At 47.2% G+C, this 27172-nt stretch overlaps 2 protein-coding genes across 3 annotated transcripts in view; one reads left to right on the top strand and one right to left on the bottom strand.

Annotated features, from left to right (window-relative positions):
* Positions 1-2464, top strand: part of AAGAB (alpha and gamma adaptin binding protein) — a 21067-nt gene extending 18603 nt beyond the window's left edge. The window contains exons 9-10 of the mRNA XM_083713276.1: positions 1-39; positions 898-2464. The exon at positions 1-39 is cut by the window's left edge and continues 11 nt beyond it. Coding sequence (XP_083569402.1) covers positions 1-39; positions 898-975 — 117 coding nt within the window. The 3' untranslated portion in view covers positions 976-2464. The remainder of the gene's footprint in view (positions 40-897) is intronic.
* A 956-nt stretch (positions 2465-3420) lies between these two features.
* The window catches only part of SMAD3 (SMAD family member 3), a 63873-nt gene continuing 40121 nt past the window's right edge, over positions 3421-27172 (bottom strand). The window contains exons 2-10 of one of the 2 annotated variants that reach the window (XR_014558042.1): positions 21488-21681; positions 21182-21316; positions 20066-20140; positions 17425-17475; positions 16215-16427; positions 15254-15391; positions 13100-13244; positions 8117-10471; positions 3421-7955 (exon numbers count right to left, since the gene is read on the bottom strand). Coding sequence is in view for 1 of the 2 variants with exons in the window: in XM_083713218.1 (XP_083569344.1) it covers positions 10348-10471; positions 13100-13244; positions 15254-15391; positions 16215-16427; positions 17425-17475; positions 20066-20140; positions 21182-21316; positions 21488-21681 (1075 nt within the window). In the remaining variant the exon portion in view is untranslated. Of the gene's footprint in view, positions 10472-13099; positions 13245-15253; positions 15392-16214; positions 16428-17424; positions 17476-20065; positions 20141-21181; positions 21317-21487; positions 21682-27172 lie in introns of both variants that reach the window. The other variant, XM_083713218.1, reaches the window with a different exon arrangement.

Genomic DNA, 27172 nt, shown 5'->3' with positions numbered 1-27172 from the left:
ACGCTGCCTCACGAACAGAGGAAACTGCATGCAGAAAAGGTGAGGATTTCAGAAGAGTTCAAAAGTGCCCTTAAAGGGTCATTCGTGGCCAGCATTTCTAAGTAGAAATTGCTCTGCAAGCATTCTAAGCCAAAAATAGCCTAAATCAACTATTTTTTTTGGGGGGGGGAGCTTTGGTACTTTGGCTCATTGGCATATTATCAACTAGATTCTAGTGGTCTCGCCTTTCCCGCAGTTAGCGAAAGGAGACTTTATGGGAACCTGCTTAATTTGGTTTATCTTTAGAGAGAATTTTAATGTTGTTGTGTTTGAGACCACACAGATTGGCCCTTGTGTACTTAACAGAGGACATCCACTCTTAACCAGGGGTGTGTAAATGAGAGATGGTTTCTAGGACCCATGTACCTATGGGACCGCCTTTCCTGGCATGCCCCAAATGACAACACCTTGGAGGTCCCAAGTCGCAAGGTCTCAACTAGGGCCAGGGCCTTTTCAGTACTGGCCTCGACTTGGTGGAATGCTCTGTCGCAAGAGACTAGGGCCCTGCAGGACTTGACATCTTTCCGTAGGGCCTGCAAGACAGAGCTGTTCTGCCTGGCCTTTGGTTTGGATTGTCTGACCCTTATGTTTCCCTCCCCTTATGGTTTTGATCTATGGGCTACTATTAAAATGAGGCTGCATTTTAAGTTATATTTTAACTTGTATTTTAAATTGGTATTTTTTTTTATACAAAAATATTATTGTAATTTTACTGGTGTTAGCTGCCCTGAGCCTGGCTCTGGCCGGGGAGGGTGGGGTATAAGTAAAATGTATTATTATTATCATCATCATCATCTGCTGCAGGAGTGTGGCCATCTCCTGAGACTTTAACTTGTCTTGGTAACTCTTGAATCGTAGGTTGCCAAAGCATTCTGGATGGCCATCGGAGGAGACAGAGATGAGATTGAAGGCTTGTCTTCCGACGAGGACAACTAAGGCCTGTATGTTGTAACGAGGATTGTTTCTTGCGTACCAGCCATTGTTGGCTGCCATAGCGATTTTTCTTTGACGAAAGGCCTAGTTTTTTGCATTGGGTGCAGCAGCGGCTGGAGAAAGACTGACTCCTTGCTCAGTTCCAACACACTGAAACGTGGATGGCCCCGTTGTTTGTTTCCTTGCCTGGATCTGTCGACGGGAACCTGGGAACTATCAAGTCAATGAAGCAGCAGATGTGTTGCTATTGCATCTCTGGAAGAAAAGAAAAAATCATGGTCCCTACCCAACCCCAGCAGAGAGCTGTAAAACATCTCTTTGTGAAACTCTCATTTGTGTACTGTTTACCTCCGCACATGCACATCTTTTCATTTGCCGTCATTTCAAAGGAGAGACCAAGACCAAGGGCGGGGGGCAGATAATAATCAGCAAGCCTTTGTTAGTGGGATGGGGGGGGGGAAGTGATATTTCTGGATGTACTTGTACACGATGGGAAAATCTGAGACCAAATGGTACTCGCACAGGCTAAAATGCTTTTTGAATATTTATCAACTTTTTGTCATCACAATAGGCATGAGAAAGGTATGGTTTGAAAATGTTCCCTGCCTGTCCTATCCCCACCTCCAAACCCCACCCCCAAATTCCTCTTATGGCAGCTGAAAATGTAGGTGCAGCAGTAAACAGGCAGGAGAAAGGCTTGCGCAATCCTGTAGTATTTTAAAAGCACCCGTTTCCTTGCCCTGTGTACCAGCTCCCAAGTAACTGGGCAAGGTGAATGAAGCTGAGTGTGGATGATTGCAACCCCAACACCTCCATTAAAGAAGGGCAGCTACTTCTGGGAGCATCTTGCTACTAGAGATGGGGGCAAGTGGGAGAAGAGAAAGAGGATGCCCAACCAAGAGGCTTGAGGACCACAGCTAGTCTGTCTGGCTCTCATGTCACTGTAGTAGTGTATGAATGAGTGTGGTGCCCACCTCCTTCCAGAAAGCAGGGTTAGAGTGTCACTGTAGTCAAGAGTTCCTACACATATGGAGATTTTCTCGATTGCTGCCTTCAAGTGTAGCCACTTGTGGTCAAAAGCTCTGTATGCAATCCCCCGGGAGAGGGGAATTTTATCTCTGACCAAGCAATGGCAGAATATAGGATTAAATTCACTGCAGCAAAGGAAGAATTAAACTGCTTTTGGTGCAAACAAAGTGTGGATAGAAACAGCATAAAACTTGAGTTTGCACAAGCACTGGCGTTTCCTTTTCTGCTTTGGAAGACTACAATCCACTGATATTTCCCTGCATAAGGGAAAGCCTTGGTTGGTTTCTTACTCAGCATCATTTTATCACCGGGGTGGGGAGGGGCTTATGCAGGGGGATTTCCCTCGTAGATGGTGATCTAGACATTAATGGGAAAACCCACAGTGAAAGCCTATTGTACCTCTCGTGTTTCTTTTGTGTACTGTATATGGGCTGAATAAAGTTTGTTATCCATGAGCAGTAAATCTTGAACCCTGGCATTATAGACAGTGAGGAATAGTTCAGGGTCATAAACTAAATACCGTATTTTTCCGTGTATAAGACGTTTTTTGCTTTAAAAATTAGGCAAAAATTGGGTGTCATCTTATACACGGATAACGAATGCGGGGGGGGGGGGGGCAGGAGACGTGCAAATAATGGTAACAGCAAGCAGGAGATTGGCAGCGGTGAACGGCCATATGATTGGTGGCTGCGGCTATGGCAAGGGGGAGACGATTGGCGACTCCGGCGAGGTATGCGATTGGCAGTGGCTGTGGCAAGCAATTAGCAGTGGCAGGTGAGTGATTGGTGAAAGTGACCTCCTCCACGCCCCCCAAAAAGCTAAAAAACTTAATTTCTTAATTTTGGGTTAAAAAAAATAGGGTTTGTCTTATACATGGGGGTGTCTTATACATGGAAAAATACGGTAAGCCTAACTATTTGCATGGCTTTCTTTTGGGAAAAATATGTCATGCCCCAGTATATTGAAATTTCAAAAGCTAGTCACAATTTCATTCAAGCAGCATCTGGAGGGCCACAGGTGAGCTACCCTGATCTGTTTGGTACCTTCTGTTGTGCATTACAGGACCTCCCACCCCCCAGGATCACAATCCCCATGGCAGGGGAAGGTGGCTAAGGCTGCCATTAAGTTTTTATAAAACAGAAGGGATGGTTCTGTCTGACCAACCTCTCATTTGAATTCCCTGCAGAATCATGTACCCAGAGTGTTCATTATGCATGAGGGATTATTAAGCAACCTGCAGTTCGCTATCAGCTCACTGCAGATAGCTTTCGTCAAAGGTGCTGCCCCCATAACTGATGTAGGTGTTATTTTAATGCAAGTACCCTTTTAAGAAGCGATCATTATAGATTTTTCCCCAGGGTGTGGGTGTGCTGGTTGTTAAAAGAACTGTACAAGTTTCATATAAGAAATAAGAGGACATGGATATTACAGGCTTTTAATAAAAATAAGCTTAATAAGCTAAAGACCCATAGATGACAAGCAAAGGTTCATTAATACATAATCCTCAGGTATAAAATAGAGAAAAAGCAAATACTGGATGCAGACCAGATTGCAAGAGAAACACTTTTTTCAAGGAAATGATTGCTGAGCTACCTCCATCTAAAGACAGAAGATGCTTGAAGAACACGGCAGTCTCCTGAAATGAGCAGCTACTGATTGCAGGGGAACAGAGGTGGAAAGGCAAACCATACCATTTACTCCATATATGTTTCACTGATGATAATAGTAATTTAAAAAACAAACAAACAATTTCAGGCTCTGGATACTTGAAAGCATTACAAGTAACAGCTCATCCACCTGAAGGTGTTAACCACTAACGAAGCAGGAGAATGCATACACAAAGCAGCCTTTACCACTGTGGGGCCCTCCAGAGGATCTGGGACTACAACTCCCATCAGCCCCAGCCAGCATAGCCATAGAGTGATGGGAGTTGTGGTGCAAAGCATCTGGAGGGCACCAGGGTGGCATAGTGACCCAACCACTGTCCATTTCAATAGTTCTCAATTCTAGCACATTGAAAACGGAGGGTACCCAATACCACTCAGTGTCTTGTACCAAAAATTATATGCCACTTATCAAACACAGCATAATAGGGCTGGTGGGCGGAAGAGGGGGGGTTTACTGTGGGCATGATCCAGCCAAACATTAAGTACGTTCCCCACTAATATAATTGGAAGAGATTAGTCATTCACTTAACTCTTCCACTGCTATCAGTGGGCTGTAAAAGTTTCTTAATTTTGGGCTGGATAGGGGTCTTTTTTACTTTCCAAATCCAGCTCCATCAGGTGGTTGTATTTTAAGTACAACCCCCTCCCCCCACACAAATGAAATTCTCAACTCGTCAACCCCAAAATGTCCTTTTCGGACAAATTTAAATACCTGGTCCAATCTTGACTACTGAAAGAAGTTACATAAATATGGAAGTCTATAAAGCTATATTAACAATTTTAACCCTGTGGCTCAAACTGGACTACTCTACAAAAGAGAAGGGTGGGAAGGGCTAATAATGTCTCAGTCTACCCTAGAAAAGTTATAAGTTAGGATATTAGCACTGGTATGTTCCCTACCACACAGGACTGCTAAAGCCCCAGGAGCGAGAGAGTGTTTTGCAGTTATCATCCCTTTTGCACCTCCAGTCCCACCAAAGCCTGTCATTAGGTGTAGGTAGGTAAGATTCAAGAGTTGCTTCAGAGCGGGATTTCTCCCCCAACTTTTCATACCGCTCAGCTTAGACCAGCCTCTTCGAGGCCATTCCTCCATCTTCTAACACACTGCCTTTTGTTGAGTTGCCCTGCCAGCCGCAGACCCATTTTCCAGTCCCTCCTACAAGTGATTGCTGCCAGTTAAAATTTGATCGCACAGGCCTTAAAACTCTACAGCAGCTTCCCTGGACCTGGTAGCCTCCTCTCTGCTGGCTGGGACAGATGAAAGTTGGTAGACCAAAAGCAGCTGGAGGGCAACCAGAGTGGGGCGGGGGGGGGGGGGGGAGAGTCTTCTCTACAGTAAGCTAGATGCAAAATAATACACATTGCAACTTGATTCAATACGTTAATTAAAATGAAAAACAGTTTCATCAGTCACTCACACACACACACAAATTACACACACATCAGTCAAGGCCACCTGGGTGTGCCGGCCAGCAGCCATGTTAAAGAAACACATGTGTAAGAGTCAAAGACCCAGCTAGTGACTCGAATAACCAGTTAAAAAGATACCAAAACTCCTTGCACAGAGGCTGAGGAGTACAGCTAAAAAAAGAGCAGATTCCAGTATGGGTACACATATAAATCTAATAGCATACACTAGTGCTACATATCAAAATCCTGTACAAGTTAAAAATATTTTTCTTAAAAGCCACATAATCACAGTCACCCTTTTGGCATTGGGGGAGGGGGGAGAGCTTCATTGGAGCCAGGGCCCAGCCCCAGGAACCAAGGTGAAATGCCAGGAGTGTGTGACATCACTGTAAACAGGAGGGTGCCTCTGAGCATGCGCGGAGTTTTATTTGATGGAGCCTCTCTCTTTGAAAATTAAGCATGGCACATGGAAGTTGCAGGCTACATTAAGCAGGGCCCAAGTGCTTTATGATTCGCTCTTAATTAGTGTCAATAAAGAAGCATATTTAAGACAAATGGGGACAGAGAGTAAAGAAGGAAGTTCTCCAGAGCAGCCTCCCATGTGGCCACAGCCCTGCTCCCAGCACATGGTATCTCCCCTCATTGCAGTGGAGGAGGTGGACCTGTAGACACTGCAAGACAGGGAAAAGGGGGTGGGGAGCAACTAAAAACAAAAGTTTATAATGTGGGCAGTACTGAACAATAACCTTCTTGCGCTTCATCTGACCATCTGGACCAAACTACCACTTAAGTTGGGCAAAGCTCTTCTACAAAGTAACGTATACCCAGCTTTAGGGCTTGTTGGCTGGTTTAGTATAAAAATAAACATCTGTGCCACTCAAAACCAAATCAGTACTGTGTGACATAATTAAGACGCTAGTGATGTGCGGCTCCAGCCAGAACAAGGAGATTGCAAGGCTGGTGGCTTTTTACACAGAATCATAAAACTGGAAGGGACCCCAAGGGTCATCTAGTCCAACCCCCTGCAATGCAGGAATCACAGCTACAGAATCCCTAACAGATGCCCATCCAACCTGTTTAAAAACCTCCGAGGAAGGAGATGACCTTGTCAACAGCCTCTTGCTCTTGGAGTGACAAGCCTGGGATCTGAGGAGCTCTGCTACAGAGCATCTAAGGTGACATTTTAACCTGCAGAAGGGGATTTGCAAAACATGCATAGATCAGTGTCGTCTGTAGAATAAGGAAGCCCTAGCATGCACGGAGGGCAGGGAAACAGGACTCTTCCTGCTATGGTGCTGCCTGCCAGTCTCTCCAAAATAACCACAGATGAAACACAAGAATGTCATCCTCCTTCCAGCCATTTCTGGTTCCTTCCTTGGTCCCATTGTGCACAAGCCCTTTTCACCTGCAGTGAGGCACAATGAGAGGAGGGAGGAAAGGAGGGGGAGAAGGTCCACAAGGGGAGTGTGGTGAGGGAAGCTATAGCTGAGTCCCCCATTTTGCAGCTCCTCTTCCTAACTGCTATCTGGCAAGGCACGAGGGGCCTCTGGAACAAGGTACTAAGGATGCAGTTCGGAGGAAGTTAAGTGCACTTGAGTACATTTGCCTGGATTCCACCTTATATCTAGAAACAAAACAAAACAAACCTCACTTTATTAAAAAGCTAAACAGTCTAACTCGGGAGGCGTGCATATCTATTATGAAAACAACAGTTTATAGTGCAGCATGTAATCGTGTAAAACGCTTTGGGTGAAGGGACCCAGTTCAGTGGCAGAGTATCTGCTGCCTTGCAGAAGGCCCCAGATGCAACCTGGTACTCCCCCCCACCCCCAGGTAGGGCTGGGAGGCATCCCTGCAAGAAACCTTGGCAAGCGGCTGCCAACCAGTGCAGACAGTACTGAGCTAATGGTTTAACTTGGTTGAGAAACTCAATGGGGGGGGGGAATGCTGTAATTTTGAATTGATTTTGCTGTAATTTTGAATTGAATTTGGATACGAGGCAGATTAACCACATCTGTCAGAAAGCGTTCCACCCCCCACCCCCCATTGGTTTCAGTTGCATATCTTGCATTCTGATGACACTTGATAAATAAGAAAGGGGGTCTCCCTCCATCAGACGCTGAAACTTGGAGGGACATGTGAAGAGGAGCATCTCCAATATGGGAAACAGAACAAATCTCTCTCACAAACACTCATTTGCTGGGCGTTATGGACTGGGAAGCCTTCCTTGGCAGTGAGTGTGTTCATGTGGCACGTTTCACATGAGGAAAGAGGCACAGGTAGGCTTATCGAACGTGCTTGGCGTATATGCAATTTGTCTACAGAGAGGAGAGACCTAAGAAGGAAATCCTCGAAAAGCTGATGAGATGTATGCTAGAAGCTGGATTTCTGAATTTTGAGGTTTCCTCTACCTTGCTAATCATTTGTGAATTAAAATGGGAGTCTGTATACAAAAGGGACAACAAACATTCCCCCAATGGCAGAGTATGTACAAACGACAAATCCACAAAGACCACACCATCCAGTTATAAATGGGGGAGGGTCCCAAGCTCCATGGTTGAGCATCTCTGTAGTTCAATCCCCATCATCTTCAGAAAGGGCTGGGAGATAACTTTGCTTGAAACCCTGGAGAGTTAAGCAGTGTAGACAACACAGAGCAAGATGGACCAATGACCTGACTCTGCATTAAGGCAGCTTCCTATGTCCCTATGCTAGCAAGTACCAGATCCTAGAGGTATTTATGCACACCAATATATGGGACACAGACTACGAAGTACAGTGGTACCTCCGGTTATGAACTTAATTTTGCTAATACAGTCATACCTCATGTTACATTTGCCTCATATTACGTTCTTTCAGGTTACGTTCTGCGGTGACCTGGAAGTACTGGAAAGGGTAACTCTCTGGTTTTGGTGCTCGCGCATGCGCAGAAGCTTCATATCCTGCCATGCACCTGCGTAGATACAGCGCTTCAGGTTGTGCTCTTTTCATGTTGCAAATGGGCCTCCGGAACAGATCCCAGTCGCAACCAGAGGTACCACTGTAGGACCTCCCACTTCCACTCACATCCTAGTTCACAACTAGGGGCATCTATTTTCGGGTTAGCAGAGTTTGTTACCCGAAGCACCCGTAAGGAGGATGGTACATAACCCAAGGTTCCACTGTAGTCCCATTGAACTTAGTGGGACTACTTTGTTTTCTGTGTGTCACATATATCTGTGTCTACTGGGCAAATAACAGTAGATGAAAAGAAAGGAATTTCCTTGATCCAGGAAGTTGCTCATCCATTCTGTAATGCCTTGTTGAGCAAAAACACCTTAAGCAAGCGCAACACCAGTAATCAGGCTGCACCTGGCAATTATATTTCAGTAACAAACACAGCTGGGCTAAAAATAAAGCTCTTCACGGTCCCGATTTCTGTTACTTCCAAGACTGATCTGTCCATTTTGACAAAGGGCCGCTTATCTGGTTCTTGTGCATTCCCATTAACAGCAATGGAGCTTTGTGATGGTTTGACTCCTCCTAGATTTGACAAATACCCGACCAAATTCAATATGTGAAACAGAAACGGGATCTTCAAACCAGCATTTACAGATATTTGTAAATCCACTATGCTGCAAAGGCAGAAAATCTATTTAGCACATTTTAAGCAGCTCCTTGAGTCATCTTACAGTGGCCACAAGGTGTCTCAAATAGGGTTCTCAGGAGGAAGGTAGCCTTTAGTCATTAAAAATATATTCACTACCTTCATCAGAGTAACAGCTCAATGACAGCTGCTTTAAGTGCTGCGCTGGGCCTCTTGCAAATCATCCTAGAACTGGGAGATTTAACCGCCTATACATTCCCCTGTACCTGCAACAGGTCTTGGCTGGGCACTGGTAATATCACATTTCTTGATCAGTTCATATTGATTACCACACACTGCTTTTGCCCTCGTCCAAAATGCTGCCCAGAACATAGAGCACTGAACACACCTGCCATTCTACAGGGCAGGAAGAATGTATGATCTATTTACAGCTCCTTAACCACTCTAAGAAGCAAAAACTGTCAGTCAAGCAGTCTTGGTCAGATGCACATTTCTTACCAATTGCAGATGCTACATGTCCTTGGCAGAGGAGCATATCAATTTATACAGGACCAGGGCTACCAATGGGCAGTGCCACAGCCTTGGCTGAATCTGCCCTGGGCCATATTAGCACCTCTTTTCCCTTATCAAATGAGCCTTTGACTGCCAGCCCGTTAAAACTGCTGAGCTCCCTTTCCCCAGACTCCCCTAACGAACTTTCAGAGCCTTTAAAACAAGTTAGTTAAGACAGCACAATGTGAGGACAACCCACAAGTTAAATAGGTTAATGGGGAAATCAGAGGAAAATCAACAAGATCTCCCTGTGACAGAGAAGGAACACTGAAATATACACTGAAGTGGAATGTGCTGATGTTGTGCATAATACCACCTCTGAGATCATTGCAACTACAGTATAAATCAGGCCTTCCACACTGCAAGAAGTGAAATATCTGTAAGCCTGGGGCAATGCTGCTTCATTGAATTGCTACTCTCTCCTTACGCTTTCCTCACCATTCCTTCAAATGGTCTAACAGGGATGGGCCTGGCAGGCAGAAATGCAGGATGCAGGCACAGAAGCAAAAGCTTTCTTTTAAAAAAAAGGAATGTAAAAGCAGTCCCTCTGCCACCCATTTCCCAAGCTGGATGTCCTCTAGTGAAGCGGCCAGGCTGGCGGTGGGATGGCAGAGGATAGAGACAGACAGGAGAGGCCCTTCTCCTTGCTCTCCCCCCTTCTGAGAACTGCTGACCAGGGCATCTGTGGACATCCAACGTGAGCTGCAGAACCTCTGCAAGGGAAGTTGCAAGTCTTGCTCCACTTCACTGGAACTCACACTTGGCAGCGTGTGTCAAAACATCTTCTACCATAGTCCAAAATTTCTCTACGACTGAAGTGCCAACTGTCTGGGCAAGCAAGGTCCATGAGGCACTGCAATGGCAAAACCTCTGTTCGTTCAAAGCAGCGCCAGAGCAAAATCTTTCACTGAGAGGAAGGAGCCATCACTACGTGGCATCGGGCCTCAAGAGACTGTCGGCCACAACGTCACTGGCGAACCCTAAATGCTCGTTTCCAACGCGATCCGTAAGTTTTCTTTTTGAAAAACAAAGAGAGGTAAATTCTCAGGTGAGGGACTGACTGAGGTTGCCCTTTGCCAGGAGTTAAAACAGATTCCGCTTGCAAGTCTAGGCTTCTGCTTCCAGGCTCCTTTAAGACACGCTGGAACAGCGGATGCTGGGGGAGCCCATCTGGGTCAGGACCTTGTCTAGCCACTGTAAGGGGCCGTTCAGATGAAGCTCGATCCAGCAGGGAGTGCTTGTGACCGTCTGCCGCCTAGAAACGAGGAGAAGGAAGAATGAGAATCAGGGCTATGTGCTCCCCACACTAAAAATCGCAAGAGAAGGTATCAAAGTTCTGTGCCAGGAATTCTGCAACCAGCACAGATTGTGTCAGTTTCATAGCTGAATATTTTAAAGTGTGCACCCCCTTGTTTGGCTTCTACTAATCAACGGGGGGAGGGGAGGCAGCCCTGCACAGCCCCCAGAACTTGCATGGCCTTTCAACAGCTGGGCAGCCCTCCTTTCTGCAATCTGAGGGAGACAGAAACAGGAGACATGGGGGGTAGGAGGGCAGGCAATGTTTCACTGGGTGGGTCTTCAACTGTGCAGACTTGACAAAGAACTACACGAAGGTTTTAGCTGCCCCTCTGCTCACACACATGTAAGCCCCTGTCCACAGCCTTGAGGACTGGAAGCTTATATTTAAAAACAAAATAAAAAGGAAAGGGGTTTCTCGGGATGCCAGTTTGTGTGCCAGAGTCCAAAGACTGAACACTGTAGAGCTGTAAACCCTCCCAGGAAGCTTTGCAGGTGTTAAGAAGCACCTCCCCTGTCTCTGCAAGCACAACCCAAAACCTATTTTGGCTACCCTGTAATTGTCAAAGAGAATCACCACACCCATTCCCAAGCCACTGACTTAGAGAGGGGGTGGGGACAGAATGGGAAGCTCATTCTGTGCAGCTACATGGCTCCCTAAAGTGCATCTTTTGTACAAATCAAAAGCTTGAAGAGCAAAAACAGCAAAGGCGAGTGATTTGGGAAGCGGGGGTAGCTTTGCGCTGGGACAGAGACCCAACTAGACGCAGCAACCCTGGCGATGCCAAAGTTAACTCACTGGAGGACAGCGGCCATATCGCACCAAGAGCAAAAGGCACTGTGGACTGGAGCACCATCCCCGAATGAGAGCCAGTCCCTCCCCACCCAATGCAACCCACTCATCTGGATCTCATTAAGAGCCCTGGCCCTTGGCCAAGACGAAACACAGTCGGCAAGCGGGGAGGGAGGGAGGGAGCAAGCTGGTTTCAAAACAAAATAGACTCCAGACATCTGGAGAAGTTGAAGGGGGTAACCCGAGAGGCCTCGGCTCTGGGCTTCATCTCCAGTCACTTGCAAGGAGGAGGAGGAGGAGGAGGAGGAGGTCTGCAAAGGCGCAGCTGCAAGGAGACTTTGATGGGGAGCCCTCTCTTGAAGAAGACCAAGGAACAGGGACCCAGAATGCCCTTTAAGAATCTTCCTGGCTTTGATCCTGTCTGCACAGCACCTTCAACCAAGCAAGAATTAGGCTGTGTTCAATCTCCCCCCTCTCTTTCCCCCCCAGAGTTACCAGCAAGGGGGTGCACAAGCAGTAGCCATTAGCCATGATGGCCACGCTCTGCTCCATGGTCGGAGGCAGCAGTGCTTCTGAGTTTTTGCTGCTGGAAATCCCAGGAGGGGAGAGGACTCTTGTGCTCAGATCCTGCTTGTGAGTTCCCACAGGAACCTGGCTGGCCACTTTGAGAACAGGAGGCTGGGCTGGATGGGCCACTGGTCTGATCCAGCAAGGCTCTTAGGTTCTTAACTGAAAACACTCTCGCCTCTCACATGGTGCAAAATGGTTGCTTACTTAGAAATAATTCCTAGAATTGTGGAGTTGGAAGGGACCCTGAGCATCATGTAGTCCAATCCCCTGTAATGCAGGAATATGCAGTTGTCCCCTATGCATAGCTGTCAACTTTTCCCTTTTCTTGCGAGGAATCCTATTCGGAATAAGGGAATTTCCCTTAAAAAAAGGAAAACATTGACAGCTATGCCCCTATGGGGATCAAACCTGCAACCTTAGGGTTATCAGCACCACACTCTTATTAACATCTCCAATCTCAGAATAGATTCCTTCCATCTCCTAGTCCCCTAGACTCCAACTCTAAACGTGCAGAGCAGGGGTGATTGATGCAATGCCCTCCGGAAGTCACTGGACTCCAGTTCCCATCAGCCTCAGCAAGCATGGCCAGTGGTCAGGGAGGATGGGAGTTGTAGTCTAACACCACCTTGGAGGGCCACAAGTTAACTACCTACCCGCCCCGCTCCCAATACAATGGATTAAAAAGGAGAGAGAGAAGACAGTCCCCACGCGAGACGGATTGAGCAGCTAAAGCAGAAGGGGCCCTGACACTCCATCGCCACCAGGGCCCCAACCTGGAGAATTCAGCCATCCTTGCCTCATCCACAATGGAGAAGCTTGCAGGATTTCCTGCACTGATGCCCCCTCCCTCCCACAGCTCCCCTTTCTCAAGGGCATGTAAGCTGAGTCAGCCCCCACAAAAAGTGAGATTTGGACAGTTCCCCCTTCTTTTCTATCCACCCCAGCACCACATACAGAGCTGCCTTGTTTTGACAGCACAACAGGACTTCGGGGTCTGCCTGTCTTAATGGATCTTGCGTTATCTTGCTGCTGGTTTTGCTTGCTAGTCTGTTTTGCTTTTAGAGTGTCGCCCCCCCCCCCATTTTTAGATTTGACTTTTTTTTTGTACAGTTGCCAGTCTCCTGCAAGCTGCCTTGTGTACTTTTGCAGAAAGGCAGGGTATGGATTAATTAACAACAACAGCAGCAACAAGAACAACAACAAGAACAACAACGAGGACCTGACCTGTATTCGGCCCCCCAGCCCTTGACAAAGCTCATTCGGATCGTGCACATTCTCGTCAGCTGGTAGACGGCTTCAAAGCCCTGGTTCACAGACTGGGCCAGAAGGGCAGCAAATTCCTGGTTGTTAAAAATCTTCAAGTTACAACCTGTTGAAGACAAGATCAGGGCAAATGTCAATGTGAAATGCAGAGACACATGGAAAGATTTTATTTTATTTGCTGAATGAGAGGTGACAACACACTCCTCCACAAGCCAGAACTTTGTAAGAAAGACAGCAAGGGCAGTGAACACAATGGCAGGCACCATCCTGTAGACACCTGCCTCAAACCCCTTGCAAGGTCAGGAAGATGAGCCCTCTGATCGAAAGAGGAGTCGGGGCAGGGAGGGGATAACCCTGAAAATGCCAGCCATAACCTTGTAATGTTTAATAATAATGCAATGAGCTCATCCTCTTCTCCACTCCCCCCCAAACCCCCCCCCCCAACCCTGCCATTCTAACAGGGGAGGAAGAGTGTTTGAAGATTCAGGGCAGATATATAGTCTTCACACAGCACATAGTTAAATTATGGAACTTGCTCCCATCGGAGGCAGTGAAAGCCACCCACTTGGATGGCTTTCAAAAGGGATTTGGCAAATTGCTGGAAGATAATGGCTACTAGCCACAAAGGCTATGCTCCACAGTCAAGAGGCAGCAATGCTTCTGAATACCACCTGCTGGAAACCCCAGGAGGGAAGGAGAGAGCTCTCATGCTCAGGTCCTGCTTGTGGGTTTCCTTTGGGGACATGTGGTTGGCTACTGTGAGAACAGGATGCTGGACCAGATGGGCCATTGGCTTGATCCAGCAGGCTCCTTTTTTGCATTCTAAGCCTGAAGTCTGCCCGGCCCAGCAGTAAATGATGCTGAAGACTAAGACCCAAGTCCCTCCCCCTGGAGGTTAACCTTCACCCACACCCATTGCCAAGTGGAGACTGGGGGTGCCTGGGAGAAGAAGATGCTCTTAGCATCATGGCGGAAGCACCTGCGCTCAGTTCTGGTAGCAAGCTGCACAGTCAGTTCTTAATGCACACAAACAAAAACAAAACACCGTTCACTCCCTTCATCACTCACTCAATGTTCAGAGGAGCTCCTTCCTCCGAAGTCGAAGTTTTTGATGCACGGGCCCAGCTGCGAGCTAAAACTCCCTCTCTTTAAAAAAGGTTTCACAGCTGCTTTGGAGCGCAGGGAGGCAGGAAAATAAAAAACTTCTCCCATCGGCTGTCAAACACATGACAGCGTCGCCGCGCTTCGCTCAGCGCCCCAACCAGATGAACTCCCAAGTCTTGGCAGGCGCAGAGTTGCTGATCTAGGCACGAGCTCAGGCCAATGCCTACAGATACGCACACAAGCACAGCCTCCTGATAGTGAGGTCAGAAGGCAAATGAAGGGGAAGCTGCAATCCCTAGAATATATCCTGTCAAGTTCTTTCTACAAATCCGATGGTACAGGAGCTTCCCCAAGCTGGTGCCCTCCCAATGTTTGGGACTGCAGCTCCCAGTGATCAAAACACCTGGAAGGCACAAACTTAAGGAAAGCTGTTCTGAAGGACCTTGCCATGAAAGCCCAGTTAAGGAGCAAAAGAAGTTCGATTTGAGGACCTGTGTTCAAGTCCTTTCCCTTGCCATGGACCCAAATGGAAGATGTGCAGAATTAATATCTTTGCATTGCTGCAAAAAAGGGAGATGCGGAGTGGGTGACATGGTGGGCTCTGGTGCTGGAGAAGACTTCCCCATCAATGCTGTTTGGACAGCTGCCATTGACCCATCCACGGGGGACCCAGAGAACTTGGCTGCGCTTGAAAACTGGTGAAACTTAGTCAATGAAAATTGTTCTGGAGAAGTGGATAGCACTTCCAATAAATGAGTGTTCTTGGGGCACTGGGTGCTGCACCCCAAATGCTGTAGTTTGGGTAGCATGGACACAGCCCTGCTCAGAAAGCTGGCAAGGGTTACAGGTAAGGGTTGGCAATTGTTTCCCATCCACCAGAAAGAGACCACATCTATTCCTCCCTTGCAGAGTTTCAAAAGTCATGGCAGCTGGTGGATGGGGCCTTCATAGGAACAAAAGACATAGTGGCAGGCATGCAGCAAGAAAGGAGGAAAGCCACTCGTGAGTTACCTGGTGGGATCTTGCACACAGTGGCCGGATGCCACCCATAGCGCTGGTTGCAGTTAGGAGACTGGACAAAAATGGCACTGTCGCTAAGGCACTCAGCGAACACCTCCCCTCCAATGTAATATAGCCTCACTCCTCTCCCTAGGAAAACACAGGGCATCAAAGTCAGGGCAGAAGCAGTCAAAAGGCAAGGAAGGACACATTCGGAAGCGACGTCTCTCTCTCTCTCTCTCAAATGGCTTGGAAGCTACCCTGGGGACACCTGCCCCGCCACTGTGGACAGACAAAATGTTGGGCTGGATGAGACACTTAAGTGTGTTACCCTGCATGGAATTCAGGGGTTTAAATTTTATGCCTGCCTTCCCCCCCCCCCCCGCCCAATAAGTCACATGGTTGCTTGTAATTTATCCTCACGGCCAGCCTCCGAGGTAGCCCAGGGCTACCCCACTCTTCCCAGTTTAAAAACCGGGCTAACGGTGGCTAACAGCAAAGATAAAACATTCATTAAAATGTGACTTAAAAACAGCATAAAATGCAGCATCAATATCAATAAAATTCAAAAATTCAGGAGTCATGGGGGGTGGGGACCCAGTCAGTAGACATCAAATGATCACCAGGGCTAACTGGCCAAGCTGGTCCTTCTAGGGCCAGCAAGGAGACCAGGGAAGAATTTAAATGTGGGGTCCCAGAAAGAGTTTCTTCATAGAAGAGGAAAAAGGGAATACAGGATCAGGCTAATTCAAATTGAAGGCCAGGCAGAATAGCTCTGTTTTACAGGCCCTGAGGAAGGATATCAAGTCCTGCAGGGCCCTATTCTCGTGGGACAGAACATTCCACCAGGTCGGAGCTGTCACTGAAAAAGCCCTGGACCTGGTGGAGGATAGTCTGGCTTCCTGTGGTCCAAACTCTCCACCAAATTCCACCACCAAACTCTCCTCAGATGCAACAAGGCAAGAGACGCTACCGATGTGTCGCCTGGTGAGCTCCACCGCTGCATTGCGGTTGACGTTCGACAGCAACCCGAGGCAGAAGCGCTCAGAGTTTGAAGGGTCGGTGAAGCCGTCCACCGTCATGGAGGGCTGCGACGCATGGAAAGTTTCCCCGACACGCTGGTTGAGCTCGTAGTAGGAGATGGAACACCAGAAGGCAGGTTCACAGTATGTGACTGGCTGGAGATCTGCAAGAAAGGAGAAGAGTGAAAATTTGAGAGGAGCAAATATTAATGCTTCGTTGGTTTTAAAAACTACACAACACAAAGTAATCAACAGAAAGAAGAAAGAAAAAAAAGTAAACAAACATTCATTCCATAATTAGTGCTTGTTGTAGGTAACAATTTGTAGTTGGTTTCCACATGACCTCCGATCCCCTCATTGTGGTTCCCAAGCTCCATTCTTTAACTACACACTAAGCTTTGTCTCTTCTAGGTTATTTCAACTACATCAATTTTATCGAATTATCTTATTACCCGCAGAAAGTCAATCCAAGCCTGCCAACAGATATTTGTTTTTGCAATGTTCTTTTAAATAAACTCTGTACACGTCACACTCTCTATTAAATTTTTGATCAGTAACATCTCGAAACTTTGCTGATAATCTGGCTACTTCTACATACTCTCACATTTTGTTTTGACAATTTAGTTTGGATGGGGTAGCATCTCCTTTCCAACCCTTTGCGATTAAAATTCTAGCTGCTACTGTAGCATACATGAAAATTCTCCTAAATTTCTTTGAGATTTCATTGCTCATTATTCCTAGCAGAAAGGCTTCAGGCTTCTTGGAGAATGAACATGTAAACATTTTTTTTAAAGTTTATTGTAGATTATCTCCCAAAATTCTCCAATTCTTTTGCAGTTCCACCACATGTGGATCATTGTGCCTTCTGCCTCCCTGCATTTCCAACAGGTGTCTGGCCTAGATCTAAACATTCTGGCCAGTTTAACAGGTGTTAAATACCACCTGTAGAGCATTTTCATGCAATTCTCTGTTAAGTCATAACATGCAGTCAGAAGCTTCTTTCAAATCCAGCCTTAAACTAATTATTAAAACAAACCACCACTTGCCTTTGCAAGACATTTCCCTGTTAGGTGCCCCCCCCCGGCTTCATATCACTGCCTAGGCCATCCCCGAAACACCTCTATGTGAACTTCAAAAAAGCCCAAGCGGCACCGTCCTTACCCAGATTGTTGTGTGCAGGGGACATTGGATTTGGAGATAAATTTGGAGAACCTGGGTGGGGAGGGAAAGAAGATGCAATTATGGTAAGCTACTATCTGCCCAAGAAGAAACACGGAACCCTAGTACTGTAGAGTTGCAAGGAACCTAAAGAGTCATCTAGTCCAACCCCCCCCCCTGCAATGAAGGAATTAAGTTGATACTGCTACAATAGTGCTTTTAAAATAGTGATGACATTCATATCTACAACAATCGCTTGAGGGAGTTCTTGGGCAAGTCCGAAGAACAATTTGTTAGGCACTTCTAACTGGAGTTACCTGGGGCCCCACTGCTGCCCCTTCAGCAGGTGGGTGGGTGACACTGCTGGCACAGGGAGAGCGGGGCACCATCCTGCAGCTGAAGGTGGTGCCCGCCAGCACATTATAGGGCAGCCAGCAGGGACTGTACTTGCTCCTTCCTCTGCCTAAAGCCTAGTGCAGTGATGACCAAACTTGGCCCTCCAGCTGTTTGAGGACTACAACTCCCATCATCCCTAGTTAACAGGACCAGTGGTCAGGGATGATGGGAACTGTAATCCCAAAACAGCTGGAGGGCCAAGTTTGGCCATCACTGGCCTAGTGGGTTTCCCATGCCCAAAGAGAAAGCAAGAAGGAGTGAGATGGGGCATTTGCACCCTGCTCTTCTGCCAAGAAAAGCTTCTCAAGAGGCTTACATACAGCAATCAAAACAATAGACAGTTGCTATCTGGACAGCCTTGCAATTCAATTTTTTAAAAAATGACACACAAGGAAAAAAGGACAGAGAGGGAAGAGAGACAAATAAAACATCAGACTTGGTTCCTAAACTGTTCTTACAATGACCAGCTGGCACAGCTCAGGGGCAGGAGGTGCCTGAAGGAGCTGGTCTTTGGGCAAAGCTGATGGACTGAACTCTGCTTCCCATCTCTCCCCATGACTGAATGGCTGATCCCAGGTGACAGCTGAGTTGCACTCCAAGACATCTGGAGCCCACCAGGTTGGAAAAGGCTGCACTAGAGGCTCAAGCCTTCACCATATGGCATGGACCAAGACACCTGCTGCATGTCAGTTCCATGAGCACATGCTACTGACGCCTGAGCCATTCTTCACGTCCCCTCTACCTTTGTATTTTGCATGGAAAACATCTATATTCAAATAAAGTTTTAGGAATCGATGACACGGATAAAAAAACTATATGTCTTCCCACGCGGACAGGGCACTCCGAGGGTACATTCAAAGCCAAAGCCAATTCAAATAATTATGGCCCTGAAGGCATGCACCGTACAGCATTTCAGACAGACACCGACCACACAGCCAATAATTGCACACACCAATGGTGTTGGACCAAAGAGGATTGAGCGTGAGGCCTACCAGCAATCCCACGCCGGCCTCCTCCCACCTGTGTGCTTATGGCAAAAGACGATAAATGTGCCACTCATTCCCCTTTTAGAAACCCACAAGCATTCTTCAGCCCCAGCTATGGCGAGGGAGATGGCAAACGATACGTGGCAGGGGTGTTGGCGTGGATTGTCCCATTCTCTCTTCCCAACTCGCCAGCCCTGACCAGCCCTTGTGTTTCCCCAACTTTTCCCTTCCTCTTCAGCTGCAAATGGAAAGAAGAGCCATGTGGAGCCAAGGTGGTGTAATGGTCAGAGTGCTGGACTAGCACCTGGGAGACCAGGGTTCAAATCCCCACTCGGCCCATGAAGCTCACTTGGTGTCCTTGTGCCAGTCACTGTTGCTCAGGCTAACCTAACCACGCAAGGTTGTTAGGAGGACAAAATGGAGATGGGGAGGATGCTGTGCCAGCCTGGAGGGGGTGCAGCAATCAGGCCCAGATCAGGCATGATGCTGTCTCCCCAGTGCCCTGATATGGGGCTTCTGCCAGTGGGATTCCACACCTTTGACAGGCAGAACTGAGAACTGCATGCCAGAGGAGGGATGCCAGCATCACTCCATGGGCATGGGCTGCTGGAGCTGTCCGGGCTGGGCAGAGAGAGATCTCTGTCCCTTCTTCTACTACTACCTTGCCCACTTCTAGGCATGATGAATCAGGGGTTTGAATGACAGCCTAAATAAAGAGAGATGGAAGACTACAAGACAAGTGGAAAAGGGGCAGTGGGTGGCATTCAGCTAGGTTTTCCTTCAAGTAAAGGTAAAGGGACCCCTGACCATTAGGTCCAGTCGTGGCCGACTCTGGGGTTGCGGGGCTCATCTCACTTTATTGGCTGAGGGAGCCAGTGTACAGCTTCTGGGTCATGTGGCCAGCATGACTAAGCCACTTCTGGAGAACCAGAGCAGCACATGGAAACGCCGTTTACCTTCCCACCGGAGCGGTACCTATTTATCTACTTGCACTTTGAGGTGCTTTCGAACTGCTAGGTTGGCAGGATTTCCTCCAAGTAAACTCATTTAAATTAACAGACCTAACTTGGACTTCTTGAAATTAATGAACATGACCAAGTAAAATGTGGCTGCATGCTACCCCCATATACAGAGTGCAAGAGACTGAGAAAGAGATCACTTCTAAGGAGTTTTCAAACTCTGGTAGATTATTCTACTAAAATGACAAGAGAGATGAGCACAATTCCATCAAATGCCACATATTAATTTCCAGCGTGATGTACCTGCATCCATGCTATGGTTCATCTGATGGTCACTGGTTTCTCCATCCTCACTCAGATAACCAGGAGGGGGTGTTTCTGCAAGTGGAAGGGAAAGAAACAGAGCTGTCATAAAAATCAAGCAAAATTCAGGAAATAAGAGCACATATTTATAAACAATACTGCCCTTGTCCAATGTCTCAAAAAGAGCTTTATAATCCATACCGCCTTAGAGTAAATGCTGCAAGATCAGTAGCTACACCTTCCCCTTTTACAGACAGATCAGCTGAGGCTTCTGTTAGGTCCAGGACTTACGAGGACCTTATCCTGAGCCCACTCTAGACTCCAGAGTTAATTTTCAGAAGACCTCCTTCCCCATGCTCCTTTATTCAGTGGGAATGGAAAATGAGTTAAGAGACACGGGCTCTTTCTCTCTCTGCTTGGAAGCAAGAGAAAAGGAGCAAGAAGTTGAAAGCCCTGAGGTGACAACCTTCATTGCTAAAGTTACTTCCGTTCGAAATAGGTAGATGGGTAGAAAGACACATAGAAGCAGAAATGTTAATGTGTTCTGAGTGTCTAAGCCCAGAGGTGGGCAGAAAATAGGCCAGATTGACTGGAAGATCTTGGGGTGATTTGCCGTAGATCAAAGCAAGGATTTCCAATTCCCAGCTGCTTAGCAACATTTACTTATTTAACTACAATGGCAGCAACTGAAAAGGTCTCCCCACCCCCAACAAACCAGGTGGCTGAAAGAGAATACTCAGGCGTTAGAGGGGCACCAGACATGGATATCTGGTTCTTAGTTCTGGTATTGATCACAAATTCCTGGACTGAACATGCGCTCAGAGGTACTCTGGGCTGAATCCAATGTAACACTGAGTAACACATCCACCGCACAAGCAGAAATCCTTGAGTTGGATACCACCATCTATTGCTTAATTCACAGCTCACCATTATTTTTGTACCTGGGTCTGGTAGACCTGGGGAGCGGGTGGTTCTAGTCAAAAGAGACAATGTAGATCTCCCAGGCCTTGAGCCTGATCACCTCTGGTCTCGCCAACAGAGCACCTGAGCTGTAATTCCATCCACCCAACTAAAAGGGTCCGCACACCTCTTCTGTTGGGGCAAGGCATACCGTACCTGGAATGTAGTTGCTTTGAGGTTCTATGCCCGCTGGGAAGTTAGTGTTCTCTGGAATGGAGTGGCTATAATCATCCAGTGGAGGAAACTCAGCTGGGATCTCTGTATGCCTCGGAACCAGTACTGGAGGTAGCACTGAAGACGTAAGACAGCCAAGGAGCAAATGTCAGCAAGAAGTCTAACAACAAGGTCAGCAATATTGGGTGCAATTCCACCACCTGCTCTGGCTTCCAGTGTCCCTTCCAGTGTCCCAGCCTTCTACACAAACACTAAAAAAACAAAAACAACAGAGGCCCATCATAGTACCTGGTGTCTCCACTCTTTGATAGTGATACGGATTCACACAGACTTCATCCTTCTTCATGTTGAAGGCGTATTCACACATCTCCATGGCTCGCAGTTCGTGGTGGCTGTGAAGATCTGGCCACCGCCAGAGCCGGCAATAGATAACATGAGGGAGACCCTTTCGGTGGGATACCTGCAGCCGGCCATCCAGCGATCTGAAATGTTGGAAACGAAAAGGCAATATTAGAAGTGGAAAAGGCAGAGGGCTTTATTTTGGGAGTTCTTCCCTACTGAATAAAAGAATCTTATGGCAATTAGAAGGAAATGAATCCACAGAGACAAGTTGGCTGGTTATTAAAGTATCGGCAGAATGGCACTGCACTGTTGCCCATTTTGTTCACCAGCGGGGTGGGAAGAACAGGACAACCAGACGTTTTGATCTTGCTCTCCTGAAAAATCAAGGAAGAAGGAATAACCACTGCACCTAGATCCAGCCTACAAGAGATTTACTTTAGCATGTACAGCCAAGAAGGGGTAAGCAGGAAGCACATCACCCCAAGAACGAAAGAACAGGCTATTAAGCTTCTGTATTCTTGCTTGTCACTATTATTTAGGCACTCCTCTCTCTAACTCTCACATGCTTGCACACATTGAATTTTTAAAGTGTTTCTCCCAACTCTCTGTATAGAACAGATTAACACTGGGGAGGGCATTTTAAAAACACAAGAGCAAAGGGATGCAAACATTTAGAAAGTAGCAGTAACAACAAAACTGCAAGGAACATGCAAAAATTAAGATTACTCTGAGCTGGAAATCTCCGCTCCATTATTTATTTATTTTCCCTGGCATTGTACAGTTAAAGACTAAATCATATAAAGTTTCTTAAATGATTTAAAAACACAGCCATGTCTGAAATGTTGAGGTTATAAAACTCTTCCCTGTAGCAAAATTATAGCTCCTGCAACATGAGACACCTTTTGCAGAAAGCGTCATAATAATTTTTGTTTTTAAAATGCACCGAGTGATTGGAAGTGAACCGCAGAGGATTCCTGGTTTAAAAGCAGAGCAATGTAGAACAGTGGCAGAAACTTCCTCCAGGCAAAGAAGCCTCCAAGCACCCCTTCCCTGCACTCAACAGAGGCTATTCCAAAAGAGGCGGAAACAGAACCATGGCAAACAAGGGTCTTCTAAGGAGGCCAAGCCAAGGAAGCAGGTGGAGGCAAGAAAGGTGGCTTATCTCAGTCATGCCAAAATCCATTAATCTCATTTTTCCAACCTCTTCTATTTTCAAACTTAAATTCAATTTTCCCCATTTCCACAACAATTCACAATTTTTAAAAAAGTTCCCACGAAATCTCACCGGCATTTTAGTGTGAATGTCTCACAATAAGCATATTTTTATATGCAGCTTTGACTAATACACACACTTTTTGCAAGCAATTTCCCCCCTAACATAATGCATTTTCAAGCACACTTGAAAGTATATGCATTTTTGTACACATTACTTGGCTGGAGAACAGCACCACAAAATTCAGAGAAGTGCAAAGTTTCAAAAGATGGCTGTGTTTCAGTTTGCCTATTGTTTTGAAAAGCACAACATTGGTTCAGCTTTATTCCCCCCCCACGTAATTTATTGAAAATCAAGACAGTATATACAACATATTCCAAATCAGCAAAATCAGGCGCATCTTTAAATCTGAACTGAACTAAATCTCTCCCCAATCCTTACTCTCAGCTCTGCTTCACTCGCCCCACCTCTTGCGCCAGGATTAAAATTACAATCGAAGCCATATTTCAAGTGGCTTTAAGAAGTCAGCCATCAAGGTCCAAGCCAGCACAAACACAGGGGCCAACTGCAAGTGGACGCAAGTTCTGCCAACGCCCTACTGTGCCGCTTCCTTACCTACCATTTAAACAGCCTCCCCAGCACACCAGATCCATTTATTTGGGACAAAACCGGTGCCAGCTGGGAAGCTTTCCCACGCCCATGGCTGACTGGCAAGAGCCCTGTTTTCCTACTCAAGCTCCTCCATGAAAGGTTGCAACGGTGGTCAATCCCGTCCAGCATCAGCACTGCCATTTCCTGTGGCAGGAACTTTTTAAAGTTTGCTCTCATAGGCTAAAACCGAACCCAAGCAAACGTCCCAAACATCCTCCGCCCTTCTGAGCTGTGTCTGGGCAAGAAGAGATGGAGGTGGGCAGTGCCGTCTATGACACACAGGGGAAGGGGGAGCCCAGCTCAGTTATTCTGGGCTGACCCCCAGCCAACATGAACTAGATGAAGGAACATAGCTGGATCTGCATTGAGAGAGAGAGAGAGGGAGAAGCGGGGATACACTTTGTGGGCAGGCCGAGAAGTAAGAAGGGCCTGGTCTGCCAGAAAGGGCACCCAACAGTTCCAGGAAGGGAAATCCAAGGCACCCAACAGCACCATCCATTATCTATACCTGTGCAATCACAGCAGAAGGTTTGTAGCTCTAGAGCAGCATTTCCCAAACTGAGGTCTCCAGCTGCTTTTGGACTACAATGCCCATCATCCTTGGCTACCAAGACCAGTAGTCAGGGATGATGGGAATTATAGTCCAAAACCAGTTGGAGACCCAAGTTTGAGAAACACTGCTCTAGAGCATAAGCCAACGGCCCATCTAAGTCCAGCATCTTGTTCTCACTGCAGACAATCAGATGCCTGTAGGAAACCAGCCAGCAGGATTCAAGCACAAGAGCCCTCTTCCCCTCCTGTGGTTTCCAGCAAGTGGTGTTCAGAAGCATTGCTGCCTCCAACTGTGGCAGCAGAGTATAGCCATCCTGGCTAGCAGCCATCAATAGCCCTCTCCTCCATGAATTTGTATAGTCCTCCTTGAAAGCTGTTTAGGTGGAAGATGGTAGAGCATCTGCTTTGCTTGCAGAAGGCCTCAGGGTCCCCTCCCTGGCAACATCTCCAGATAGGGCTCTGAAAGTCTCTTTTCGCAAAAATCCTGGAGGACTGCTGCCAGTCAGGGCAGACAATATTGAGCTAGCCGACTCAGCACAAGGCAAACCAACATGTGGCTACATTATTTTCTTATAAAAGGTTCCATTGCCCCTTCCTCCCTCCCTGCCTTCCTCCTTTCATCTTCCAGGTTGTTGCAGTGAGTGTGGTTGGTGATTCAATTTCAGCATGGCAAAGACCAATCTATGCAATTGAGAGAGAACGACCTCTCATCTCAAAAGCACTTTGGTGAGTAAGCTAATAATCCTCATTCCAGATCCACTGGAGTCGCGAGTCTCATACTGCTAAATTAAACACTCCTTTGAAAAAGAAGCAGCGATTCCAGGCATACCAATTCATTCACGTCTCAGCGCTCTACGTGATCCAGCAGGGAGTTTCATCAGAACAGGAAGAGAGCAGAATGTCAAGGAAATTCTCTGGCGTGCTGAAGAAGGAATTGCTTAATGCAGCCTTTGTCAACCTGGTGCACATCCGCTTCAGCCAGTATGGCTGTGCTCCTATCAGCTCCCAAAAGCAGATGACTTATGCTGGTTAGGGCTGATGGGTGTTGCAGTCCAACACATCTGGAGGGAGGGCACCAGGTTGGCAAAAGCTGGCTTAAAATAAAGACAGTCAACTCTGGTCCAAGAAGGTCACCAGGAGACAGAGCACAACATTTGAATTTGCACATTGTCAAAGTACTGTTGCCTATTTGGGGAAGGGCCTTGGCTCAGTGTAGAACACCTGCCTGGCATGCAGAAGATCCCAGGGTTCAATCCTGGCACCTTCAAGGTAGGGCTGGGAGAGACCGCAGCTGAAAGACTGGAGAGCGCCTGCCAGTCAGTGTAGATAATTAGGAACAGAGGGAGCTGCATTGTACAGAGTCAGCCTGTTGGTCTAGCTAGCCTAGTATTGTTTACACTGGCTTGCAGAAGCTCTCCAAGGCAGGGGACATTCTCAGCCCTACTTGGGACATGCTGAAGATTGAGCCTGGGACCTTCTGCATGCAAGACAGATGCTCTACCACTGAGCTATGACCCTACGCCATAGCTAGGCCAATGCAAACCTAGACTGACCAATGGTCTGACTTGGAATAAGGTCAATGGATACCATCATAGGGACGCAAGTGCAGGCAAAGTTCTCCTTGGTCTGAGTTATTCCTCTTACAGAGTTCTTACGAGTCTGTTAACAGACCCATCCCTGCAGACTCAGAGACACAGAGGTGGTTTAAAAAGCCATGAGGTTTTCATATTTTTAAGTTCTTCTGCATCTGATGAATAATCCAGACCTGTACTTTCTTCCTGAGGCGGTTTTATGACTGGATTGGCCCATTTTTGCCAAATACTAAATAATATATTCCACCCACCCCCCGCTGCCAATTACAGAAGCACTCCCAGGGCTGGAGAAAATCTGCCATCTAGTCATGAAACCCAGTTTGCCAGCCCCCTCACACCAGACTCTGCTTTAGAAGGGCAGATGAGAGGGAAGGATGGGCGGGGGGTGGGGTGGGGGAGAGAAGGATGCCTGCACACACAGAAGAGACCAAAAGGGATCCTCTTAAGTTGCTCACTATCCAACTGGCCTTGTGGTTTGGGGACTGAGGGTGGGGAGAAAGCGAGAGAATAGAGGTGACCGCCCAAGCCCTCTCAGTCCCAGGGCCCGCCAACTGCAGTCTACATCATTCTAGCTGGTCACCTGTGATGAGCAAAACCTCCTCAGGGCAACCAGGCAAGGAAGCCAGGATTTTTTCAGGCCACTGATACACTTCTGGTCCTGGTATTTGTGGCATGTGTGAGAAGGCAAGAGAGTGACCTTCGGGGGACCGGCCTATGGGCTTGTATTTTGTACACCCAAAACCATGCACTTCCCCCAAAGGGGTTCAGTGGCATTTGATACACCAGTCCTGCCCCCTCCCTCAAAAAAGCAGTTCAACCAGGGCTATTTAGAATCACATGCATGTGGATAACACACACACACACACACACACACACACACACACAGCAAAGACTTGTAACAGGGCCTTCACAGTGGTGGCCCCACAACTATAGAATCTGAGTGCTAAGGAACACAAGACACTATTGTATAGCATCCGTCCATCTGGCTTGGTATTACATGACTGGCAGCAGCTCTCCAGGGATTCAAAGTAGAGTTTTTTCTAGCCCTACCCAGGACTGAACCTAGGACCTTTACGCAGCATGCAAAGCAGGTGTCATAACACTGTGCTATGGATGCTCCTAATGAGCACAGGAACCTACCTGATACCAAATTAGACCACTGGCTCATCCAGTTCAGTATTCTCTAAAGTGTTTTGCACCCACCTGGAAATGCCATTGGGGATTGAACCTAGGACCTTCTCCATACAAAGCAGGTGCTACTGTCACTGAGGTATGGCCCTTCCCCATGGCTAGGCAGGCCACTGCACTTTTAAGTGGGCCTTAAGACCTACCGTAGGCATTCCCCGATGCCTTTGCTGCTTGAAATAAGGCTATAAAGCCAGGGCTCTGCTGCCAAGGTCTGGAAGAGTTCTACTGTCGCCAGTGCTTTAATTTACTTCTGCTCTGCTGGTCAGCCTCCTAGTGTTATGGAAGAGACATTCCAAACGGTTTTGCGTTGTATCTGAACTCCGGTGCCGATTGCATTTTGCGTGGTGAGCTGCTTTGTGAAGCACGGTTCTCAAAAAAAGCTGCAAATCTTTCAAATAATAAATAAGGCATGGGTGGAAGCGCCTGTCACATTCC

The sequence above is a fragment of the Podarcis gaigeae genome, assembly GCF_964106915.1.
Source record: "Podarcis gaigeae genome assembly, chromosome: 14".
Lineage (NCBI taxonomy): Eukaryota > Metazoa > Chordata > Lepidosauria > Squamata > Lacertidae > Podarcis > Podarcis gaigeae.
The sequence above is the reverse complement of the archived record's forward strand: the minus strand, read 5'-3'. Positions and strand labels throughout refer to the sequence as shown.